The 16295-nt window shown below is 38.1% G+C and overlaps 1 protein-coding gene across 1 annotated transcript in view; it reads right to left on the reverse strand.

Annotated features, from left to right (window-relative positions):
- The window catches only part of MPP7 (MAGUK p55 scaffold protein 7), a 268281-nt gene that overhangs the window by 86332 nt on the left and 165654 nt on the right, over window positions 1–16295 (reverse strand). Inside the window, exon 6 of the mRNA XM_020990515.2 lies at window positions 4319–4450. Coding sequence (XP_020846174.1) covers window positions 4319–4450 — 132 coding nt within the window. The remainder of the gene's footprint in view (window positions 1–4318; window positions 4451–16295) is intronic.

The raw sequence follows: 16295 nt of genomic DNA on the forward strand, positions 1-16295 counted from the left end.
CTGGGAGGACTTATATGACTTCATGTAGAATGAAATAAGCAAAACCCGAAAAACATATACAATGACTACAATGATGCAATACAACATTAAAAGCCTTAAAAACTCTGACCAATGCAATGACCAACCACTACTTCAAAAAAATGATGGCCATTTTCAGAAGGTCTATATAGATTTGTTTTCTTTTTATGACGGCAGACTTGGTAGGTAGTGACAGTGATGAAAAATTCATAAGAAATAAAAGACTATTGATGAAACAAAAAAAATATAAAGCAGAGAATCAGGGAAGTTCAGAAGGTGACACAGATGAACAGGGCAGTTTTATTACTATTATGTTACATTTACGATATGCTTTTTAAAAAATGTACAAAGCTTCTGTACACAGCAGAAGTTCATAGTTTAACCTACCATCCTCTTTTTCTATTCTTTGTATACTGAAATGTCCATTCTTTTTGGATATCTGTCAATTTCATACTAAAAAGAAAATTCACTGGAGACTAGGTTAAAAAAACCCCAATAATCACTGTTCCTGAAAAAAAAAAAAGGTTCAACCACAACAAAAAAGATGGTACATTTAAGAATCTGATAATGTGGGTCATGATCTAAATTCCTCAATTAAAATAAACTTTTGGTTTTAAGCTTTTTTGAAAACTAATTTATTAGTATACAAACACAAATGTTCTATGTCAATTAAAAACTAAGGAAAAAAGTTTCCCCATTGATAAAATTTTACTTAATATGTGCTAACAAGTGTCATTTTTAATAATTTAAAAATATTTTAAAACTATTTTTTCTTGAGTAATGAAATCAGGGTAGTTTTCCATTACCTCAATGGCTGTGGCTCCAATTTTTTTTTTTGAAGGAAGGATCTTTTACCCAATATGAAGACTGGCAATTCAGGTTTGCTAATTAGCTGTTGTTTAAAATAATATCTTAGTGTGTATTTCAAATTCCTCCCTACTCCCTTACTCCTTCTAGGGCCAAGAGACCATCATTCAGCAATAAAGCTAAGACACTCAATTGAGAGTTTAAATGACAATCATCAGGAGGCCACCTATTGCCAGAACCAGATGAGAAGCTACTGTGACCTTGTATTTGAATTCTCTTTCCATAAAACCATCTGAATAAGCGACCAGATAGCTCTGGTGGAGGATCAGGTTTAATTTTGTTCCTCACTGTATCACTAAAAGAACAGGACAGTAACCCAGATGACAAGCCACCTAATATATCTGCTCCTACAACTAGGGGTAGCAGATGCATCTTTCCCGTTTTATAGGGGGGAAGTTGGGGCTCAATACTGGCTTTCTGGGGAAAGTACAACAATATCTTAGTGTCTTCCTAAACTGTTCTGTCCAAGAGTTTGAAGACTCTCTTGGGGACCATATTATTCTTAGGATGGAATAGATACAGGGTAATATGAAAGTACTTTCTGTATCTATTTTCTGCAAAGGAGCCAATTTAGACTTATCCACAAAGTCTAAGTCTATAGTCATATTAGCTATCACATCCTTGGCAGAATTCCAGTGTGGAAACCCACATGGGGATTCCAAGATAAGAACACGTGTTTTCCTCAACCATCACTGAGACTCCCTGATTATGTAATTGGAATTATACAGGAAGTACCTTTTCTTCCAGTCATCAATCAACAAAGACACATATTTGGTCCTGTTAAAGTGTAGTCCTGCCCACATGGCAACTAGTATTTTGGTCAGGTAACCAGGGGTGTCAGCAACTACAGCCAAATTACCTGTGTACACTAGGACATTATTTTCCTTTTATACAAATTACACTTTAGTCCTGTCCTTATCAGGGCACATATTATCAGTTCTGGTGTTGTTAAAAATTATTGGTCTAAGAGGACAGCCCTGCCTCATTCCTGGACGTTAATGTCTGGTGAAAGGCTATCCCTGGTGTGGGTATGGGTCAAGCTGTGCTGGTAGGGTCTTTTTATAACACTAATTACCTCTTTATGAAAATCGGCCCATTTTAGTGTTTACCATACTGTTTAGGCCACCCTACACATTTTCTTTTTATAACTGGTTTCATTTGAGATGGACTGGAATAAGAAATGATGCTTACTGTTGCTGTCAAAAGGCATGAGGACCTTTCGATTCCTGCTGATGCATCCATTTCTTATACACCAACTGATGAATCTTTTAGACAAGACAGAGGCATAGACCTTACCCATGGTGCTACCCAGGGAAATGGGCCGCCAACTGGAGGGGAGGTTCCTATTACCTTTTCTCTAAGTTAAAATAGTTGTAGATGACTGACACTCCTTTGGGACATAACTGTTCTTATGTAATATATTAAAAATACTAATTAAAATATGTCCCTCTGGACTGATCTTCTGGATTCAATATTTAATGCTGTCCAATCCTGGCACTGTTTTAATCAGTCCCATTACATTGACTAGGTAACAGATCACAGAATGGGTTCCTTGAGTCAACAAGAATGTCATGCTTCAGTATTAAAGTACGCATGACTGTAGAAGGTGTGGCACAGGGCCAGAATAGCTTTTTAAAATATTTACACAATGTTACTATGTGAATCTGGCATATTGAGGAGCTCTCATTAGTTACCTCCCTATAAGGACATGGGTGATTAGCTCTATACAGTTTCTGCAACTGGGAAGTTTCTTCTGCATTGAATATGGCCCAAATTATATGTAAAATTCTTTTTCACTCTTTTGATAAAATGTATTAAGATGGCCTGAAAATCTAATCCACTATTACAACAGTTAAAAGCTTTAGTCTACTCATTCTGAAATGTGGTTAGTCATGGATTGATGGAATTACTAGGGAGTGCTTTATAATTTGAAGTATTGCTATTAATTCCTTATTTACATGCTTCATTTCCAGTTATTTTGATTTCAACAATTACATCATCACTCACACTTATTTTTAGTCTTGAAAAACTGACTTTCTTTTTAGCTTCTTCCACACGCTTACCTCTGTTAGACAGTTTGCCTGTTCTAATATTAGATCACTGGATTTTAAATGCTAACTTTCCCAGGCTACCTATGACTCTTCTTCAGTGGGCAAGGAGAGAGACAGAGTTTGCCTTGCTAACAAAGGAGATAATACAAGATCTGTTGACTAAATGTGCAGTGAGTACAGGTATAATTGAAATCATAGACTCCATTACTAGTTGCAAGGTGGAGTATATATCTGTGTTTCCTTGATGCTTTCTGCATCCCTAAATCATACAAAGTATTACCTGAATCCACTGCAGTAAAGTCAATCTACACTATGGTACTTTCTTAAATGTTTGAAGAAATCTCTATGCCTTTCATAAAATTTTGGAACTGGGTCACAGATTTAGCAGTTTAAATCTATAGCCAGTGATAAGCCTATCACATAATTTTCTTTACTAATATCATCTTCATTTGAAGCCATTCGCTCAAACCTGGTCTTAATATATTTTCTAAGTTAATAAGAGGATAAAAATTAATTTTATAATTGGCTAATAACTACTAATTTAATCCTACTAGTTTAAATTCTCTTCTTAATATCTTTACCTAATATTCCTCATTCTAACCCTAACCATGTCCCTAATAAAAAACAATCAATTATCCCTACTCACTAACTTATCCTTTCTATCTCTTACTGACTATCCCTACATATTCTTTCACTATTACTTTCCAAATCTTCCAAAACTCTGTAGCTCTTAGTCTATAGTAAAATCCATAATAAACTATAACATATTTTAAAAAATACTAAATGCAGTAACATTAAAAAAGAATACTCTAATTGGTGACATCAAATATCATAGTAGGAGGAAAAAGGATAATCAAATCTTTCAAACATATCTGTAGATCTATTAAAAATAGATTGATAGACTATAAAAATTGCCAGTAAACACAGACAATGATATAGATGTCATCTTATTTAGCCTGATTTTTAAAAATCACAATCACAAATATAAGCAACTGGTTTTAGCCTAAACAAAAAGGACATGTCTCTAGGAATGTAGAGATGCCTAGGATGCCAGGGGCCCTTTTCAAGCTTCTTAGATGAGTGGCCCAGGGGTAGTTATATATACTTCCTGAACCTGTTTCTTCATCAATAAAAATGGGAACAACACAACTTGTACCATTTATCTCATAAAGTGGATGTGAGGAAAATGTTTTGCAACCTTTGAAGACGTATAGAAATGTGAATGATGACTGTTTATTATGAATTATATAGTTCTAAAGAAAACACAGAACTGCAGCATTAAAATGGGGGAAAAACCACCACCTTCAAAACTGACTTCTCCATGAGCTCTGTTTATATCTTATTAAATTAATTCTGAGTAAGAATAATTGTGATAAACTTACCAGTGGTTCTCTGTTTTTGACCAGTCTGATTATTTTTACTGAATCTTCCTCATCATCAATATCATCAGGCATAGGAGGTAAAACAGGATCATAATTCTTCTGGGCCACAGTGTCATGTACAGAAAGTAATGCCTACAAAAAATATTTTTTAATTATTAAAATGTTAGCCAAATGTCATCTTCCAACATAGGGAAAAAAACTCATTAAAGCAAACTCCACAAGAAACAAAATAATTTGAAAAGAAGTTTTATTGTAATAAAATGTCCTAAGAAATACATCACAAAGGGAACCTGTTCTTAAGGAAAATAGGGTTTTGGAGATCTGGTTCCCTATAGTGTTCATCGGATCATAGATCTAGTGGAAGGGACTTTGGAAGTCATCTATTCTAATAGTATGATAAATATTTTTTCATCATTATTATTTACTCTTTTAATCCAAAGGTTAAGTAACTAGCCCTAAGTCACACAGGTGGTAAGCGTAAGGTGGGATTCAGGTCTTCTGGTTTCAGAACCAGTGCTTTTTCTACTGGAGCACACTATATTATCAAGAGGAACCAAGTCTCCCTCCTGAAGCACTATTAACTGTAAATTTATAAGAACTGAAATAAAAAAAATTCAGATCAGATCATATTTTCTTATCTAATTTACCCTAGCAAGAGGTCTTCTTTCTTTGTTTTTTGATTGTTCATTTGATAGTATGAGAGGGAGAATAATTTATATCCCCTGCCACCATCTGATAGTCTAAATATGAAATTCTTGTTTCCTATTTTTAACAAGAGTCATGTCACAAGGCAACCATTATGACCAGTTGATGTCTTTGCCTATTCCTTTCTATTTGTGGGAGGGACCTACAGAGGACATAATAAGCCCTTTCCAACCAAATCACTAAGTTACAAGTCATAAATATGGGACATTTTACAGATATGGACAAAGGTTAGGGTGAGAGAAGGGACTAGAAAATCCCTGTATTAAAATACTGTAGTAAAGACTTTAGAGATTAAATTCCATTTCCCACTCCCCAAATCCAACAAAGCACCCATGGTATAGATCAAGCTAAGATTTGGAAATATCCCAAAGAACCTGAAATTTAGTATTATGTGAGTCCCTATTCAAGAACGTTTAGTTAATAAAACACCAAAAGATAAAACAACAAAATGAGGTCCTTGGCTGAAAGGGCATATTAAGAGGTGTTTTGGGAGACTTGAAAAAAGATTAGGTTTGGAGTAGGTATTGTAGTGAGTGGTATAGAGAATTAATTAGGAAGGAATAAGAGGATTTCATTCCTTTGCAGGAAATGCTTCTTGAGGTTAGACAACATAAAATTTTCATGAATCTAGTCAACACAGTTTCATGATTCTCTTCATCTCCATTCAACAGCACATAGGTAGGAGTGAAAGAAGATGATGATAATACTGCAGAATTGGTGTTCAGCAAATCAGCATCAGTAACAGATCAAGGCAACCAGGCATTTGAGAGTAGAGAATAGTATAGAACTGACTGATTTGCAAAGGAGTCCAATTTGGGAAATGGGGTGCGTATAGCCATAGAAGGGTTGACAGCCTGGAAAAGTATGGGTTGAGGGATTGGTGGTCAAATGGAGTTAAGTGTATGAAGAAATGGAATAATAAAGATTATTACAGGATCAAAGAATTTTGGAGTTCTGGAACATGGATCTGAAACACTGGTGGGTTAAGACAAGAAGAAAGGTTTGACCTTCTCTATGTATAATTTAGGTAGAGTGGAGGAGTAGGGCTTGAGTAGATTGAGGAACTGCAAATTTAGGATATTTGAGTCAAGTTTAGCATATGTGCTGAAATGCCCTGGTACAGAAGAAGTTGGAGTAAATAGGAATACTGTAAGCCAGAAACTGGTCTCAGGGAAGAGGAGAGAGAATGTCTGGGAAGTCAACAGATAACAACTACTAAGGTTACAAGATGAATTTGGATTGCACGGATCTTAAAGGTGGAAGGTTCCTGAGTGGCAGCAGCAAGAGGGTGGTTCTAGAAGAGGTAATGTGAAGAAAGTAGCATTCTGACCCCCCTCCCTATGCTATCACCCCTTCTGGGGCTATCTTTCCCTTCTTTTTCAATCCTGACCTAGCTTATATAACCAGTTGACCTAGACACTCTAATTCTTGACTCTCTTACTCCTTTGTCCTATTGCTGCTGGTATTTTGCCAAAGTACCCTTTAAATCTACCTATGAATCCAATCCTTCTCTCCACTATCTGTCTCTCCTCACCTAACAGTTTCTTTCCTGTTGCCTATGAACATGTCCAAGCCTGTACCATCTTTTAAACACCTTAATTGCTCTGATCATCCCTGCTAGCTATGCTTTGGTACTTCTGAGATTCCCACTCCAATATGCTACTTCAATTTAGAGACTTGGAACACACCACAAGGTAAAAGCCCAGATCTAAAGTTAGTCATCTATATTTCTAATGAAAAATGGTTTTCCTTAGAGCTAAATTGTGTCGTGCAATGACTGGACGTAAACGTGACTTGCATTAAGAACTCCAAATACTAAGTTTCAAATTTATAAGTTATTCTATTAGTGTAGAACACAATTTTTAGTTTCTAGATGTAAATTAGCAATTTAAAATATTTATCAAATGTTCTGCATTTGTTATATTTAAATATGCCATTATTCTATTCATTTAGGTTGTACTTATGTATTTATTTTAAACACATAATTACAATATTAAGTAGAGGGTAAAGGCACTTAGCTTACTTTATGTATTTAAAAGGATGGATGCATACATTTATCACATTAAATATTTTTGTGTACAATTCTATTGTATAGTCTAAATTTATTTACTTCAGTCTATACATGGTAACGGTAATATTGTTGTCCATAAGGATGTATAGTTTCATTCATTTAGTTTTTTCTGCGGACCTTGGAATTGTTGGCTCCTTTTCTTTTAATATTGGCAGAGAAGCCACCTAAAATGGGTGACTTTTTCAAGTAAGGTGGCCTTTCAAGCAAATACTTTAGGGAAAGCAACAGGTTAATTATACAGTATATTATGCAGCTCAGAGTTAGGAAGAGCCTCTGATATCATTCATTTCAATTTAACAAACACTTTACAACATACTTTTGCTAAGATTGGAGAAATGGATTAAAATAATATAGGAGTTTCAGCAGTCAAGAATTTATATTCTACTTGGGGGATACAGCACAGACTAAATGGATAACGAGACAAGCTGAAAAGGAAATAAGCATTAACTGCTATTTGGGTCAAAGAAAGGTTCTAAATTAGAGCTGGTCATTGATCTGAGCCTGAAAGGAAGGTAAGGATATTAGAAGGCAAAGGAGGGAAATGTAAGCTCTGTCACTGCAACACAATGAGACAGAGACAGAATTGATGAGTCAAAGAATAGACAAGTAGGAGAGATGGCCAGGAACAGAGTGAAATGGAATTACTACAAACAAGTGTGGAAGGCACATTATGAAGAAGTCTTAATTAAATAGCATGCTGAGTTTCTATTTTACTCTACAGGCAAAAGGGAAACTCTAAAGAATTTTAAGTAGAAGAATACCAGGGCAAGAGCTGTGTCTTATTAAGTATCTATATGTGTACCGAAGATACAAAGAACTCTCCCTCCCCCAAAAAGCCTATATTCTACTGAAGAGGAATATTATACACAGATCAAACTTAAGAATTCATTAAACTTCTATGTTCCAGATGTGTTAGTTTCAAGGAAGACTGTGACAAAAACAAAACAGTCCCTGTACTATGCTTAAATTCCATCAAGAGAAACAACTCATACACATATCAGTCAGTCAATTAGTCAATAACCACTTCTTAAGCACCTACTATATGCCAGAGGCCAAAAAAAAAAAAGGTCTCTGCCCTCAAGGAGCTTAAACTCAAAAGAGGGGAGAACAATATGCAAACAGATCCATACAAACAAGCCATATACAGGACAAACTGGAAGTAATTAAGAGAAGAAAAGCACGAGAGTTGAGAAGGGCTAGAAGAGGTGTCGCATAAAAGATAGCATTAAGATCTAAGTAGATGTAATTTAAAAAACAGATACAAGATAAATACTATGTAATGGGGGGATGGTGGGGGGGGCATTAGTAGCTGCGGAAATCAAGAAAAGTCTCATACAGGGGCAAGGGAAGGGAACAAGCCTTTATTAAGAGCTTAATATGTGCCAGACACTGCACTAAGTGCTTTTACCAGTATTATCTCATGTGATCTTCACGACATATCTGGAAAGGAAGTGCTATCATAATTCCCATTTTACAACTGAGGAAACTGAGGCACGCAGAGTGACTTCCTTGCTGAGGGTCACATGGCTGGTGAGCGTCTGAAGCCACATCTGAACTCAAGACTTCCTGACTCCAGGCCCTGTGCTCTGACTCTGACTTGCTTCTATAGCAAGTAACATTTGACCTCAAAATTTAGGGGAAGTTAGGCATTCTAAAAAAAAAAAGGTTAACAAGGTCAGTGCTTGGGCAGCTAGGTGGCCCAGTGGATAGAGCACCGGCCCTGAAGTCAGGAGGACCCGAGTTCAAATCCGACCTCAGACACATAACACTTACTAGCTGTGTGACCCTGGGCAAGGCACTTAACCCCATTGCCTAGCTAAAAAAAAAAAGAAAAAGAAAAAGAAGATTAGTGCTTTGAAGACATGGGGGATAATCAGTAAAAAAGCACGAGACAGGAGATGGAACGTAGTATAAGTAGGAGAACAAGTAGTCCAATGTGTAGCCTAGACATGGAATGTGTGGAAAGAAGCAATGTATAACAAGCTTGGACAGGTAGGCAGAAGCCAGATTGTATAGAGTTGTAAGTGTTTCTATTTTAGTTATCAGTGTTTTTATTTTAGTTATAAGTGTTTCTATTTTAAACCAGAGGTATTAAGGTAATGGAGAACCAATGAGGATTTTTGATCAGAGGAACAATATAGTCGGAGAACCATGATTTAGCAATATCAACTCAGCATCTATGTGGATGATAATTTGGAGAGAGGAGAGACTTATGGTAGCAAGATCAATTATGAGGAGATGAGGGCCTTAACAAGAGTGATACCCATGTGAACGAAGACAGAGACACATATAAGGCAGATTTTCTGGGGGAAGAATCACCAAAATTGACAATTGCTCAGCTCTTTAGGGGTGAGGGATGGTGAATATCTGAAGATGACTTCAAAATTATGAACCTATGTTACTGGAAGGAATATGGCACTCATAAGTCAAGAAGAGGGTAGGGGCTTGGGGGAAAAGATAATGAGTTCTCTTTCAGACATGATGAATCTGAGGAGCCTAAAGGACATACAGTGAGAAATATCTAATGAGCCACTGATAAAGATGGAATGAAACTTAGGAGAGAAATGAGGGCTGGATATCTAGATCTGTGACTCATCAGTACAGAGATAATGGAACCCATGGGCACTGATAAGGTCATCAAAAGAGAGGGTGGGAAGAGAGGAAAAAGAAAGAACTAGGAAAGAGCATTAGGGGACATCCAAAATATGAAAGAGTGGGGATAGTAGAGGAGACAATCTGCTGGAGGAGACAGGATAGAAGGAGATCACTTGTACATGTAGAGGTGTTGACCTTGGCAAAGAAAGTCTACTTTCTTATGTGGGACAAAGGTGAAAGAGGAGATAATATCAGAAGGCATCTGGATGACGTGAGATGTGGAGGAAGGGAGAAAAGGAAACTTCAGCAAATGATCTCAATTTTTCTAGTAAAATATGAGGCAAGGTTCTCATCTATGAGGGTAGGGGCAAGGTGATGCACTCACTGGAGGTATGAGGAGGTATGAAAAGGTCTGGAAGAACCACCATAGCGAGTGCAATGGTGTGCTAATTATGGAGGTGCAAAAGGACTGAATAGCAGCAGCAGGGGCTTAGTTGAGGTTACATAATATAAATTTGCAGTACACCCAGTTAGGATGGTTGCGTGATTTTTCTCCACTTTCATTCAGTCGCAAAAGAGTGAAGATGAGAAGGGTCTAAGAATGAGGCTTCACAAGGCACAGTATGATAAGGGGGCAAGGGACTCAAGAGAAGACAACAGTATGGAGTTGAAGTGGTTCACCAAGGGGTCAACATGGCAATAGATAAATGTGGCTAGTGCAGGGGTGATAGGCTGGGACAGAGCTGAAGGGCTGAGTAATTAGAGATGATAAGTTGGATAAAGAGCAAGGTTTGATTTTGGAAGCTAGAGGGAGAGGTGGAAATCCAATAAACTGTGATCAGATAAGGAAATAACTTTATGGCATATACTTGCTGTGTTAAGGCAAAGTAAATCTTCTGTTAAATGTTCATGACTTGCAAGTACATAATTTCATTCCAACTTTGCATTTAAACTAAGAGAGCTGCCTCCAACACTTACTTATGACAATTTTTATTTGTACTAGATGCTTCACTCATGCTCAGGTTTAATACAGGAAAAGACAAAAGATTAAGAATGATGTTTAAATTATTTTATTGTGAAGGGCCACTACAAAGGGAACACTAACAACTGGGTGGAGGGATTAGTGGGAAATCAGGGAAGGACTTGTGCTGGAAATGACTTCAAGAGGTGGAAATGACAACAGAGGTGGAGGTGAGAGGGGATATCTCATGCAGAAGGAAGAGCTAATAGGCTGGAAGGTGGAGTACATGAAGGGTAGCAACTTGAACTCAATCTCTTAAGAGAGGCTAGAGGGGGCAGTGAGGTAGCACAGTGGATAGAGCACCAGCCCTGAAGTCAGGAGGACCTGAGTTCAAATCTGGCCTCAGACACCTAACACTGACTAGCTGTGTGACCCTGCACAAGTCACTTAACCCCATTGCCTAGCCCCCCCCCAAAAAAAAAGAAAAAGAGAGAGAGAGGCTAGAGAAAACTGTGGAAGGTTTTAAGTCCCAAACAGAGGAGCATATATTTTTGTCTTAGAGGCAGTAAGAAGTCACTGAAGCCACCTGAGGATGGAAGTGACATGGTCAGACCTGCGCTTTTAGAATAACAATTTTGCACTGGTGTGGAAAAGAAATTGGAGAGAAGATAGGTGGAAATAACTCATCCAGACTGGAGGCGATATAGGCCCAAATGAGAATGCTAACCATATGAGTAATGAGGAGTAGGTCTGTAAACAAAAGGGGAAAGATGTGAAAGCTGTTGTGAGGATAGAATCAACAAAATCTGGCAAGTGATTAAATGCAAAGTGCTGAGGAAATGAAAAGAATCAAGGATGACTCTGAGATTGTGAGCCTTGGTGACTATAAGGATGGTGCAAGAGAGGTATGTTTAGGAGGTAAAGACAAGCTATTTTAGACATGATAAACTTGAGATACTTATGGGAAACCCAAGTGGAGATGTTCAGTAGGCAACTTATTATGCAGGATTGGAATAAAGAAAGAGAGGTAATAGAGTTTTGGCATCTTATTGCTAGAAAACATAACTGAACCCACAAGAAGTGAAGATGTTGAAAGTATGAAGATTGAAGGGAAAAAGGCCCTGATAAGAGCTTCAGGGAATAACATCATCTAGTGGGAAGGAGAGCAGATGATAACTTGTTAAAGAGAGTGAGGAATGGTCAGATGGGTAAGAGAAACAGAAGAGAACAGTATCAGAGAACAAGAGAGGAGAAAGTATACACAAGGAGTCAACAGTGGCAAAACAACAGAAGTGTTCATTAGGAATAGGATTTGAGAAAAGGCCAGCTTCAGCAGTTAAGAGATCACTGGTAACTTTGCAGAGAGCAAGTATGCTTTTTTAAGAAATGTTTTCCTTTTATTATTTTGACATTGGCAAACATCAAGAAAAATGAACATTTCCTTACACACACAAAAAAAACCAACAACAAGAAAAATTCATATGAAAACATAAGACTGTATTATGTGGTTTTTCTTAAATATAACAAAGTAGTTCCAACACTGGCCTCCTTGTCTGTGTCGCTTACTGAACTTCCTTCTGCTCAGTTCTGTATGTTAATGCTTCACTGATGGCCTCAGCAAACCTGGAGCAGGCCTGAGGGGACTGAATCACAGGCAGCTGTGGTGGTTTCCAGACTTCTCAATGCACAAATGCGAAAGACAACTTAGAAGGTCAGTAGGAAAGGTCTGTCTGACTGAGGGGACAGAGGAGCTTGTTCTGGCCCCAGGGCGGCAGCTGCTTCCAGAGCTCTTAGCCCAGAGGTGGTGGGGGGATCAAGTAGACTAACTCAAACGGCAAAAGGGGTCCAAAAAGTCAATGAGAAGAAGAATGCCTTCAAAAGCAGAATTGTCCAAATGGAAAAGGAAGTCCAAAACCTCATTGAAGAAAATATTTCCTCAAAAATTAGAATGGAGCAAATGGAAGCTAACGACTTTATGAGAAATCAAGACATTGTAAAACAAAACCAAAAGAATGAAAAAAATAGAAGACAATGTAAGATATCTCATTGGAAAAACCACTGACCTGGAAAATAGATCCAGGACAGATAATTTACAATTATTGGACTACCTGAAAGCCATGATCTTTCAAGAAATTATCAAGGATGGACAGCTAGGTGGCGCAGTGGTTAGAGCACAGGCCCGGAAGTCAGGAGAACCTGAGTTCACATCCGACCTCAGACCAAACACTTGACACTTACTAGCTGTGTGACCCTGGGCAAGTCACTTAACCCCAAATGCCTAAAACAAACAAAACAAAACAAAACAAAAAAACAAACCATGAAATTATCAAGGAAAACTGCCCTGATATTCTAGAACCAGAGGGTAAAATAGAAATGGAAAGAATCCACCAATCACCTCCTGAAAGAGATCCCCAAAGGAAAACCCCTAGGAATACTATAGCCAAATTCCAGAGTTCCCAGGTCAAGGAGAAAATATTGCAAGCAGCCAGAAAGAAATAATTCAAGTATTGTGGAAACATAATCAGGATAACACAAGGTTTAGCAGCTTATACATTAAGGGATCAGAGGGCTTGGAATATGATATTCCAGAGCTCAAAGAAACTAGGATTAAAATGAAGAATCACCTACCCAGCAAAATTGAGTATAATCCTTCAGGAGGAAAAATGGACATTTAATGAAATAGAGGACTTTCAAGCATTCTTAATGAAAAGACCAGAGCTGAATAGAAAATTTGACTTTCAAATCCAAGACTCAAGAGAAGCATGAAAACAGACTTATTAAAGTTGAACTGTTTACATTCCTACATAGAAAAATGATATTTGTAACTCCTGAGACCTTCTCAGTATTGGGGTAGTTGGAAGGAATATATATAGACAGAGGGCACAGGATGAGTTGAATATGAAGGGATGATATCTAAAAAATTAAATTAAGGAGTGAGAGAAGATTGTACTAGCAGAAGGAAAAAGGGAGAGATGGAATGGGGCAAATTATCTCACATAAAAGAGGGGGGAAAAAGCTTTTACCGTGGAGTGGAAGATGGGAGAGGTAAGAGGAAATGAATGAATCTTACTCTCATTGGATCTGGTTTAAGGAGGGAATAACATACACACTCAACTGGGTATAGAAATCTATCTTACACTACAGGAAAATAAGGGGGAAGAGGATAAGAGAGGAAGGGATGATAGAAGGGAAGGCAGATTGGGGGAGGGGGTAATCAGAAGCAAATACTTTTGAGGAGGGACAGGGTCAAAGGAAAGAACAGAATAAAGGGGGGGGGATAGGATAAAGGGAAATATAGTTTTTCACAACATGACTACTATGGAAGTGTTTTGCATGACTACACATGTATAACCTGTATTGAGTTGCTTGCCTTCTCAATGAAGGTGGGTTGGGAGGGAGGAAGAGAGAATTTAGAACCCAAAATTTTAAAAACAAATGTTAGAAATTCTTTTAACATGCAACTGGGAAATAAGATATACAGGCAATGGGGTAGAGAAATCTATCCTGCCCTACAGGAAAACAGAAAGGGAAGGGGATAAGAGGGGGGGGGAGTGATAGAAGGGAGGGCAGATGAGAGGAAGGGGCATTCAGAATGCATGCCATCTTAAGGTGGGGGAGGGGAGAGATGGATAGAAAATATGGAACTCAAAATCTTGTGGAAGTGAATGTTGAAAACTAAAAATAAATTAAGTTTTATTGAAAAAACGATGTTTGTTGATAACATTTATTTTCTTCCCACCTGGATTTCCCTCTGTATGCTTCCCCTTCTGCCCTCCCAAGATGTTAAACTATACTTCTTTTTTTTTAAAAAAAGCAGGATATTTATTTATTTATTTGGGCAATTGGGGTTAAGTGACTTGCTTAGGGTCACACAGCTAGTAAGTGTGAAGTGTTTGATCTGAGGCCAGATTTGAACTCGGGTCCTCCTGACTTCAGGACCGGTGCTCTATCCATGCCACCTAGCTGCCTCTAAACTATATTTCTAAAGAGCATGGAAGAAAAAAAATGAACCTAAAGAAGGCTGAGCAATTTGTTCAAGGCTATATTATATGTTTAGTGATAAACTTGAGCCTCAAAATCAGGTCTTTTGATTCCAAATTCAATGGCCTACGATATCCTCTATCTCTTCTGAAAGTTCACAGTATAAATGATTTTCAAAGGATTTTGTCATCATCATCATCATCAACAACAAGAAGTATTTATTAAACACTGCAATCGTGCCAGGCATTGTACCAAGCATTGAGGATACAATGAGAGGAACAGACATAGCCTTTGGCCTCAGAGGTCACATTCTAAAGGGGAGAACAACAGGCAAACAACTACATACATACGAGGCGCACGTGGCATAGTTGGGAGGTGATTGTAGAGGGAAGGTACTGGCAGTGGGGGGGACCAGGAAAGGGTTCTTATGGAACGTGGGGTTTGAGACCAGTTGTGAAGAAAGCAAAGGAAGCCAGGAGGTAGATATCTGGAGACAGCATTATAGGCAAGGAGGACAACCAATGAAAAGGCATGGAGTTGGAAGATGGAACGTTGTGAATAAGATCGACTGACAGCAAGTGGGTCAGCGAACTGGATCAAAGAGTAGGTGGAGAAGAGTCAAGTATAAGAAGAATGAAAACGTAAAAAGGGATGAGGTTGTAAAGGGCTTTAAAAACTAAACAGAGATTTTTGTTTTTTATTCTGGATGTGATTGGGAGTCACTGACATTTATGGAGTAGGGGGAGAGTTGACTTGAACAACCTTGTACTTAAGTAAGATCACTTTGATGGCTGAATGAAGGATGAAGGGGAGCGGGAGAGACTGGAAGCCAAGAGGCCAACTAGAATGCTACTGCAACATCAGGATGACATAAAGACAGTCTGCACCAGTGTGATGGCAGTGTGAATGAAAAGAAGGGGACCTATAGGAGAGATGTCACACGAGCAGAAATAACAAGACTTGGCCACAGATTGGATATTTGGCATGAAGGCAAATGTAGAGTAGGCCTAGGTGACTGAGAAGATGTTGGGGCCCTCAATATTAATAGGGAAATTTAGAAGAGGGGAGAGTTTTGAAGGAAAGATAACTGGTTCAATTTTAGACATGATAAGTTTGAGATGTCTTAGAGGACATCCAAGATGTCCAAGACACAGTTGATGTGAGAACAGAGGTCAGGAGAGAGGTTATAGCTGACAATTCGAGTCATAATACAGAGTCCCAAAAGTCTTAGTACAGTTTTAAATTACTAAAGTGTTAACAATTAAGCTGTTTAATCCCTTATTGTTTCTTCTTGGGCTGGAAGTGGGTAGGGAGGGTCTCTCACTTGTGGTCCTGGCTGCCATCACGTCCGGAATTCCAATCTGCTTTACCTATGGGAGTCACTAAGTGTATGATAAGGTCAGAGAACAGGGCAGGACTGAGTTTCTAGGGGGGCAACCCCTTGAGGCCAGGGAAGTGGCTAGTGTGACTAGGGCTGAAAAATATGGAATGCTTCACAAATTTGCACATCATTCTAGGGCAAAAGCCATCTATATCATTCTTATTTCAGTGTTTGCGCTACTGAAGCAAATACATAATTAAGTTTTAGCAGTTTAAAAGTGCACCAAGACTTCTGGGATTCCCTGGATAAACGACTTAAATATCCAGATTCTAGAGACAAGGAT

Source organism: Phascolarctos cinereus, unplaced genomic scaffold, assembly GCF_003287225.1.
Source record: "Phascolarctos cinereus isolate Bilbo 61053 unplaced genomic scaffold, phaCin_HiC Scaffold_1;HRSCAF=81, whole genome shotgun sequence".
NCBI lineage: Eukaryota > Metazoa > Chordata > Mammalia > Diprotodontia > Phascolarctidae > Phascolarctos > Phascolarctos cinereus.